General features: G+C 40.7%; 1 protein-coding gene and 1 long non-coding RNA gene across 2 annotated transcripts; both read right to left on the bottom strand.

Annotated features, from left to right (window-relative positions):
• Positions 1–433: 433 nt before the first annotated feature.
• Positions 434–3,582, bottom strand: LOC148189458 (uncharacterized). The gene is made up of 4 exons (XM_088078304.1): positions 3,403–3,582; positions 3,145–3,300; positions 2,803–2,895; positions 434–1,491 (listed from the first exon to the last, which is right to left on the bottom strand). Exons 1-4 carry the CDS (start codon positions 3,502–3,504, stop codon positions 1,198–1,200), a joined length of 645 nt encoding a protein of 214 aa, XP_087934430.1. The 5' UTR covers positions 3,505–3,582; the 3' UTR covers positions 434–1,197.
• Positions 3,583–3,638: 56 nt separating this feature from the next.
• On the bottom strand, positions 3,639–9,556 carry LOC148189457 (uncharacterized). Its single transcript, XR_015776735.1, has 3 exons — positions 9,410–9,556; positions 7,753–7,826; positions 3,639–4,501 (listed from the first exon to the last, which is right to left on the bottom strand). It is a non-coding gene; the product is annotated as an uncharacterized LOC148189457 (long non-coding RNA).

The raw sequence follows: 9,556 nt of genomic DNA, 5'->3' as shown, positions 1-9,556 counted from the left end.
AAATCTGAGGTAACAATTTGCAGCTACTTTTTTTGGGTAGATTTAATTCCATATATTGAGTACAAAATAACTGAAATAAATAGCTATGGAATACTTAAATAAATTGGGTTAAATTTACCTCACATTTATGTATATATTCAACAGCTACTTACTCAATAAAATTGGGTTAAATTTACCTCATATTTATGTATATATTCAACAGCTACTTACTCAATAAAATTGGGTTAAATTATCTCCTTATTGCTAGTAATTAATACCTGATAATTACTAATAAAAGTTAATTAATATCAGTTAGTAACCATTACTTATTTAGATAAGATAAGATTTACCCCCCATAAAAGACTTTCAGAACGTTATCATCTCAATGTTTTTAATTGATAAAATCATCAAAAAAAACACAGAGTAAATGGGAATACAACAGATTCACACTCCAAAGGAGCTCCAAGGGATGTCCAATCACATGAAGATTTTCTTGTATCCAAACTCTTACTTGTGTCTCTTCAGCTTTACACAATGACTGACAAAATCTGCAGCAGGTGCATTTATACAAATAACTTAACCGCCTTGTTTACATGCAGCAATGATCCACCAAATGATCAAAAAACACAGAATAAAGTGCAATAAAATACCTTTACACAATATTTCAAGGAATGAACTAAGCTAACAGCTTCAAATGTTGTTCCTGGATAACTGACTAATGCACACACACAAACTTTACAAGGTTGGTCCTGTGCATTTACAGTACTGAACATCTGGACAACGATAGAACAGATGAACACCAACGTTCTTTAGTTTCTGTGCTTGCTCTCACTCTCAGAGATAGGATGAGAAAAAAAAGAAACAAACAAATTTCTTTAGGCTACAATCAGTGGTATTGACCAGACTGGCCACTTTCTATCGGTGTTCCGTTTCTGTCAATCTGGGGAAATCAGAGAGCAATGGAGTGGGCTGAGAGAGGCTGTGACATACTTAGGTATGTATGTATCCATCTGTACATATATATTTATATATTTGTGTATGTCTGTGTGTGTCTGTCTGTGTGTGTGTGTGTGTGTGTGTGTGTGTGTGTGTGTGTGTGTGTGTGTGTGTGTGTGTGGAGCAGAGGAGGGAAGAGTAGAGGAATAAAAAACTACACTCCACCTAGCTACTGTATGTCCAGACAAAACATCCTCTTGGAACAAGAGAGGAAATGTGTGTCTATTGCAAGAGCTTATTTTTGAGGCTGTGGACCTTCTTCAATAGTTTTGCTCCATCAAGTTCCAAAAAAAGTTTTTGAAAAGCTTCAAATGTGTTCTTCAGCTGCTTTGGATATTCGAGGTTGAGGGCATATATCAGTCCCATCAGCAGTACACATGCCTTTGTTCGGCTTCCGCATCCTTCCATCACTTGGTTCCCCTCAATCACAATAGACACATCTGATGGATCTTCCTCAGCCATGATATTGTGCATCACGATCACCTTCATCGTGTTGTCTGTGTAGTCCTCACATTCCTACATGTTAAAAACAAAGAAACAAAAAGCACACACATTTTTATTTAAGTAAATTATTTACCAGATCACATTTAAGGATGGAACAACATCTAAGGAGAACAACACAGAGGATCATCACAAGAGGCAACAGTCAACTGACACTGAGGCCTGAGCGATGATTCACAACAAGGTGAAGCAGAACAAGATTCAACAAATACATGGAAAAGTGATCACTCACTAATGCAAACACAAAAAAGCGAGGCGTCGATGAACAACGCAGCTTAATGGTGCAAGACAAGTGCTGCCATGCAACGAAGAATTACATATTACACATACATGAATCCAGAGAGAACACACTACATGAGGCAATGTGGAGTGTCCAACAAGGGACGAGGGACAATGGATCGCAGAGCAATGTGGCAAGTGTTTGATTGTCTGAAGATTTACAGTGCAAAAAAGAATTGCAGTTAAATCACCATTTACTATTGTATGTAACAGAAAGTACTGTCCTGGCGAAGTTGTGATGAAAGTGATGTATGATCAAGTGTAACCTATTCTTAATTATGTGTTGAATGAAGCAAAATTACCTCACTGGTAATTGAATAGTTGATCAAAAATGATCAAAAGGGGGGAGTTGTGGTGAAAATTTTAAAGGAGTCCTATTCTGTGAAAGTCTTGGAGAATGTTTAGTGTTAACCAATTGTACCCTGGTATGGTTAACATTCTGTTTGAGGTGAAGGTAACAGGGTGAACTCTGCATAACCTTCTTCCTTCTTCTTGTAACCAGAGGCATAGGACTATAAGAATGGGCTGCAACCATTGCTCAGTGGGCACAACCATGGGGCTGCTTGACTGCCGTGTGGTTCTGTGTTGTGTCCCTTCTCTAAACCTCTCTATAGAGAATAAAATCATTGCACATGATGTTTCTTTGGTCTTGTTTTTTGAATCTCCCAGGCAGGCTAAAATTTCCACACAATACACAATACATTTCAGTTTATCTTGCAGAGTAAAGGAGAGCAGAGGGGAGTGGACAGAAGACAAAAGGAGAAGGGGAGAAGAGGGGATACAAGAGGAGAGAAGAGGAGAAGAGAGGAGAGGAGAAGACAAGAGAAGAAAAGAGAGGAGTGGAGAGAGCAGAGGAGAGGAGAGGAGAGGAGAGGGCAGGGCAGAGGGGATGGGAGGAGAGGACAAGAGAAGAAGAGAGAGGAGAGGAGAGAGCAGGGCAGAGGAGAGGAGAGGAGAGGAGAGGAGAGGAGGGGAGAGGAGAGGAGAGGAGAGGAAGACATGAGGATCGCTTGAGTTAATCAATCATCTGTTATCAATAGAACATACCAGGCAGTCATGGAAAAGATCTTCTCGTCTTTCACCGAGGTAGTCAATTAGGCAGCAGACAACTGCATCCCTTTTTTTCTCAGTGCTCTGTGTCTGTAGGGAGATACAATTTAGTGAAAAGACAGTTAGTGTAACTCAGTGATTTACATACACTAAGACTGAATTCCTTAAAATCTAAAACATTTTTTAACATTTCACAGATGTTACATGTTAAACTGTAGTTTGTTAAGTTGGTAAGGAGCTCAACTTTGTGCACAGCAAAGCAATTGTTTACAAATTATTTCACTTTTAATTCACTCAAATCAATTATTACATATTTGTGAAAAAAGTAAAATAACATACGTCTTTTACAGTGTCCAGCAGAGGGCGCATCTTGGAACCGGCAGCTCCTCCTTTAACACGCATAAGCTGCAAAAGACCTGGCGTGTACTCATCAAGTTTCAGCATGAATTTCTCCTCCAGGGAAACTGTCGTAATACGTCTGAACTCTTCCTTGATCTAGTGAGAAGGAAAAAGGACAAAAAAAGACATTTTAACTGATAGACCAGATCTCAAAGTAATCACATGAATGTTTCTTGGTGAATGATCAGACATTCTCACCTGAGCCTCACTGAATAATGCTGGCCACCTTTCTTTAAACACACTCACAGGGGAGCTGAGGGTCACCACTTCGACTCTTCGGCTTGAGAAGGTTTTACTCATTTTATCTGCGATAATCTTTGCATTGTTTTTCTTTTTCACTTCATTGAGTAATTCAAGCCTCTCTTTATCCAGTGTGTCTTGGCTTTCACCAATAGGGTATGGAGGAGGTAATTAACCTCAGCTTTTTTGGCCTTTTTCACGTTTTTTGATGGGATTGCATCAGCTGGATGCTTCCTCTTTAATGTGTTGACTTCGATTTCCGGGTAAGCATATTTTCGAGATCTTAGCTTGGCACGGTAATTGTGCATCTTATATTTTATGCGCTGTTGCCAGCCATATAACCCTGCAAACGATCCCGGCTCCCTAAGACATGGAAACTTGGCAACCAAGGCTTCAGCAACTGATAAGATCTGCTGACTTGATGGGTAAGCAGTGTAGGAAAAAATCACTTTCGAAAGGTCTTGCATTATTGCTGATTTAACACTGGCATCCATGAAGTGTCTTCTAGTGGCATGATATGATTTGTTTGCCTCTGCGAGGATTAGTTCTATGTCTCGAGAAAACTCTGGTACTTGAAATGGCACTGGCCATGCAGCAAGGCGACATGAATCAGGGAGAATAATGGTGTCCTTGGAACTTGACGATGTGCAGTCGGACACCTGTGAAGATGCTTCATCATCTGCAGGACAGATGTCCATTTCAGTATTACTTGCAGGATTGGTGTTCACTGAACTCGGAGAGCTCAATGTAGATGATGGTCCTGATTCATAGAGTGGGTGTAGGTCAAGGGTGATGATCGGCTCTTTTGGGATCACTTTAACAGTGGCCTTGTCGTACAAGTCAGCGGTTGAGGTGACACTGAAAAACTGATTGTCAAAGTCTTTGTCTAGGTATAGCAGTCCAAATTCCCCAGGCAATTGGAAAGTTTCAGTAACTATGGAAACAAGATCTTCCACTGTATTAGGAATTCCTGTTGGAAGTGTCAACTTTTGAATGTTGTGTTGCTCTAAAATGACTCTCAACTGGACTGCCATTGTTGTTTTGGGTGCTTCCTCAGCTGTAGAGACAGAAAAAGTAAAGAAATTAAGACAGGTTATTAATAGTTGATGAGCTTACTTTCATAGGTTTGTTTCAATATTCTTCTGCCAAAGAAATAAATGGAGATTTAGTTCAGTGGAAATTTGAATAAATAACCTTTGATGGTCATTATTATTTTAAGAAGAGGGAGATGAGGAAAGAAAGAGAGGAGAGGAGGAGGAGATGAGAGGAGGAGGAGAGGAGAGAGCAGAGCAGGGCAGAGCAGAGGATAGGATAGGATAGGAGAGGAGAGGAGAGAAGAGGAGAGGAGAGTAAGTATGCATCATATTTTCCCATTTTCTGTATCAATGTTGTATGTATCATCCCTGTTAAATAAACATTACAATAGATAAATAAGACATGATGCCTGTTGTTGTGGGCAGCCCTTAAAACTCTTTTTGTGAAGTAACTGTTTTTGTCAATAAATGTACTTGAAAAGAGCACACACATTTGATATGATAAAAGACATAATCAACCCATTACACTTACTCTGATGTGCAAATGAAGTGTTTAAGGGACACCATACGGCCATCAGCTGTATTGTATGCAGCCAAGGGGTATGTTTCTTTCAATTCAGAATGTTTAAGGATTTCTGTCTTTCCTGTTGGCTCTACATTGAAGCTCCTCAGGTGTTCACAGTACCAGCCACTAAGCAACTTCAGAACAAAGACAGGATTTCCATGCACAATGATTATTTGCTGGATTTCTCCAAAGTCAGGCAGGCCTCCTGTTGAACCAAACGGCAACAACATTCCAACATTATAGTCTGTGCCTAAAATGGTTGCTTTATTTGTCATGTTCACAAACTCTTCCCCAGGGAACTTCCTTGCAAAGGACTCCTTAATGCTGTCTTTTAGAACATCGACTGCCACTTGAGTCTTCTGGGACACTGACAGTGCTGGCCTTTGGTTGTTGCAATCGTGGGTATGATATGCAATCATCGATTGGTGTTTTCTTGCCATTGTCATGAGAATGTTTCTAAAACATCCAGTCTGCCTCACAATCCTTTTAAAGAATCGATGTTTGGCTTCAAACCTCATGGTCCAGAAATGTACAAGTGGCCCGTAAACAGTTGTAAGCAAAGGATAATGCTCGAGAAAGTGATGTTTTGGTCTCACTCTCTCCTCTGGGAACACTTCCAAATATCTGTAACGGTGTTCTGAGATCTTACTTTGCATGTACCCTATTGTCTCATCTGTGTGGAAAGGAGCCATGACAAGCTCAACAACATCTTTCAGGGTCATCAAAACCTCCCACGCGGGCTCATCTTCTGGGACTTTGTCACCAATCATGAGTGGTATCATTCTCAACAGGCACCAGTTTTCGTGTGCGTTACCTCCTACACTTTTTCGTAATGCGAAATTTGGGGCAATGGGTTGTGGACAGTTTGTTTTGTCACTCCATTTGTAAGGAAAGCAACAGATGGAATGGTTGAGCTCCTGAAGAGAGATGTATTTCTTCCTGATTAACACATCAAGACAGAGTGACATTTCCACAGGTACAATCCCTTCAAGCAAGTCATGCAAAGCATCTGGGGGATAACCTGATGTAGCATGAAAGTGACTGAGTCTGTCTGAGATGGGACACTGTCTTTTAACTCCACAGTGATGAGCTTCTGCAAGATCAGACAGTGCTGCTTTGACATGCATGGCATAGTTGGACTTAGTCCGTAGAGGAAACAGTCCTTCTCCTACTTCATGCTCCTGGATCTGTGACCGTTCTCCAACACAAAAGCGACAGAAATGTGAAGCTGAAAAGCTTTCAACAAACCCACCTATTGAGTGAGCACCAAGATTGTCAGCGACTACCGCAAGTACAGTGCCCTTGACCACTTTACCCAGACTTGGAATGAAAATGCCATTATCTTCAAACGACTTCAAATCTTTGAGCAGTGGGTCCAAAACGTTTGCGTAGCCATACTGGTTGACATCATTTGCCTTGCACAAAATGGTTAAGTAAATGGAAGTCAGTGTAGATCTCAATGTGGCAGGTATGTCTGCAAACACCCAGTACACAGCTGTGACTTTATGCTTCTTGCGGGATGTTCCCAGAGGGTTGCATACCTCAAAGTCATCTATGTAAAGGATGAGTGGGAGTTTAAGTTCATCTTCACATAAAAAGGTGTTCTCTCTTAGTAAAGATCCATCATTAAATGACTTGTATCCTGAAGAGACTTCAGATGACCTTTTGTGTTGTAATATGGTGTTTTGAATGTGTCTCTTGTCCACAAGATGAGATAATAAAGGGAGGATCGGCACATACTGGAATGTTTTTTTCTCTGTACTGTCAAGTATGTATTCAACTGGTTCAGTTGATGAGAGATGATCCTTCCTAAATTGCTCTCTCCTGAACTGACTGCTAAAGGGCCCATCCACTCGTAAAGCAGCACAGACAGGGCTTAGCTGGCAAAGGTCTTTGACGAGTTCTGATATTACTGAGTCTTCAAACGTACAGCCATGTTTTCTCAAAGTGCTCAGAATTATCTCTTTAATGACAGGGCCAGATGCAGATGCTGTAAGGAAATGAAGTTCCTCTACAAGTTCGCCAATGCATGAATTGGAGACATTGAAAATGCTCTCCATTTTCAGGAGGAGCAACCCCACTCTCTTAGTAATAATTCTGTTCAAGTCCTCATCCGCCTCAAGGACAGAGCCACAGTCGTTTTCAACATCCTCAACAAAATCACTTTCTTCATCCTGGTTGTATGGGTGTTGATGAAGAACAGTGGTCTTGAAATCTTCCAATGAATGTGGGTTGTGTTTTCTACTTTTGTGGCTGTGGAATGTTGTATATATGTTGGTCTTGTAATCACAACCCTCAAAAACACAAGGCACAGTTTCAAACTTTTTTAGATGGCCACCAAGATGTTCAAAAAATTGCTTCTCATTGTCAAAAGAGCATGAATTACAGACAATGCATGTAAATGAAAGGATGTTGCCTGGCTGGGTTGACTGAGAATGATGCCTTGACAAATGTGTCCTTAATGCACCCCATGACTTGAAGGTGCAAGGACAATCTGCATAGAGGCAGGGTATGGAGTGGACTCGACCAAAATGCCCATGTATTAGCCTGCTGTGTTTCAGCAGGTCTAATCTTCTTGATGTTGTGAAGTTGCACAACTTGCATTTCCAGTTCATTTTCCCATAACTGGGGAGTATGGTTAAGGTAAGAACACCTTTAAGGTCAAAGTTAAATTATTTTATATAGAAAACTTATACATATTATACATACCTCATGTCAATGTACAGGATACTGGGGGGGTGGGGGGTGGAAGGGTCAGCCCCAGAGCAGACATACGAGAGAACCTGAAGAGAGGGCAGAAGAGAGGGCAAATAGTGAGGTTCCACATATACAGACTCTGCCAGCAACAGAAATAAGAAGACAGAAATATATTACACAAGAGAAATGATCAGACATGTACCTGGGAAGACAAATATATAGGGGATTATGTATAGTTCAGAGGTTGTTATGGAGAAATAAACCCAGACAGGTCTGGGTTTATTTCTCCATAACATCCTCATAAACAAGAGATTATGCTTTACAGCTCTTAAATGAAGGTACAAATTAAACAAAAGGTAAATATCCTGCATAGTTTCTCTGTGCTCCTCTGATCAGAGCGGTCTGTCTGTCTGTTATACTTCACAAGGGTCTGTTATACAGAAATAACAGACTGTTTACTTTCTTCACTAAAATAAAGGCATTGGAATTGCATAAATTAATATTCATGCTTCATAGAATAAAATACAAAATACAAAACACTGACATTCCAACAATACCAAATATAAAATAAAATAAATTCTAAAATGTTTTACTTGACAACATAATTCCTTCAAAAACTTAAGTGCAGCCACAGTGGGTGTTTTCACACATACTGGCAGGATACAGTGATACTTTGTTCATTTTATAGCATGTTTGTTTTCACTCTGGTCCAAACCCAGCATCGCTGGATGAGCGTCATGTTTCCATGATGACTGACCAGAAATGACTTGCGGTACGTCCATGAGTCCATAGAGTCGATTGTAAAAATTAAACTCTGAGAAGTAATGCTAAACTTTAACAACAGAGACACGTCCACGCACAAGTCTGCATGTAATTCGTAGCGCGGATCATTTTGTTTATAAACAGACCACTGCAGAGACTGACTCTAGCAGCCATGCTAACGGAGCTAACAAGTAAACAAATACACGTGGCATTTCAGATGTTGGCGACATGCTGGTGTTTTTTCCGACCAGCTGATGCATTGTAATTTTTTACTTTGTATCGTAGCCTATTCTTGAACTGGTGTATCATTTTGAGACGGGACTTCTCGTGGGCGGCGAAAATACACTGATTAATTGTCCCTCATTGACAACAGTGTGTATTGGTGCAGCGATGCGTCCTGGTGTCTCTCAGTGGGAGAGAGCAGAGACCTCTCTACTGCACATATTATACTTAATTGCCATTTATACCTTACCATACAACCACACTTTAAAAACAGCTTAACTATCCCCTTTACTGTCTGTGTGTTGCCTATTCAAACCCCCGCCCATTCAATAACATTAGAAAAAGCCAGCGTTGACTAGTTCCTAAACCAGCAGTCAGACACAGTCATGCATGCTGACTAATCTTGTAAAAACCACACCGCGAACACATTTCATTGCAAACCCTACTTACAGGCAGTTCGACGGGTTATATTGGGATCAGTTATGTTTGTTTCTCCATGCAGCAATTTATCCTGACGGTAAAACAGCCATGGCGCTGCCAGGGACAGATTCAAAATTTCGTGTCAAGTAATGGCACGTAACACAGACTTACGCCGAATACAAGTGAAGTGGAATATCTCATCATTTCCTAATTTACCATTTGCATTTGCACTATACACAGAAATAGCCCCATGTAAATAGTTTACCTTCACTTCTGCAGCTGGACGGCGGCCGGAGCGAGGAAGAAGGCAGTCCAACGGTTTCCTGTCCCGCTCGCTGAAATACGCGGTCTGAGCATGCGCAATTTGGAGCACAGGACTCACGGATTTGGGGTATATTTTACCCTATTTTTC

The sequence above is a fragment of the Plectropomus leopardus genome, chromosome 6 (genome assembly GCF_026936395.1).
Source record: "Plectropomus leopardus strain MGB_pleo_1.0 chromosome 6, ASM2693639v1, whole genome shotgun sequence".
Taxonomy (NCBI): Eukaryota; Metazoa; Chordata; class Actinopteri; order Perciformes; family Serranidae; genus Plectropomus; species Plectropomus leopardus.
This window is presented reverse-complemented; position numbering and strand designations above follow the sequence as displayed.

Coding starts and splice junctions, on each gene's coding strand:
- LOC148189458 (XM_088078304.1), bottom strand. CDS start 3,504: ATGAGTAAAACCTTCTCAAGCCGAAGAGTCGAAGTGGTGACCCTCAGC. Junction 3,301..3,402: donor CATTATTCAGTGAGGCTCAG/GTGAGAATGTCT, acceptor CCTTCTCACTAG/ATCAAGGAAGAGTTCAGACG. Junction 1,492..2,802: donor ATCTTTTCCATGACTGCCTG/GTATGTTCTATT, acceptor TTTAACATGTAG/GAATGTGAGGACTACACAGA.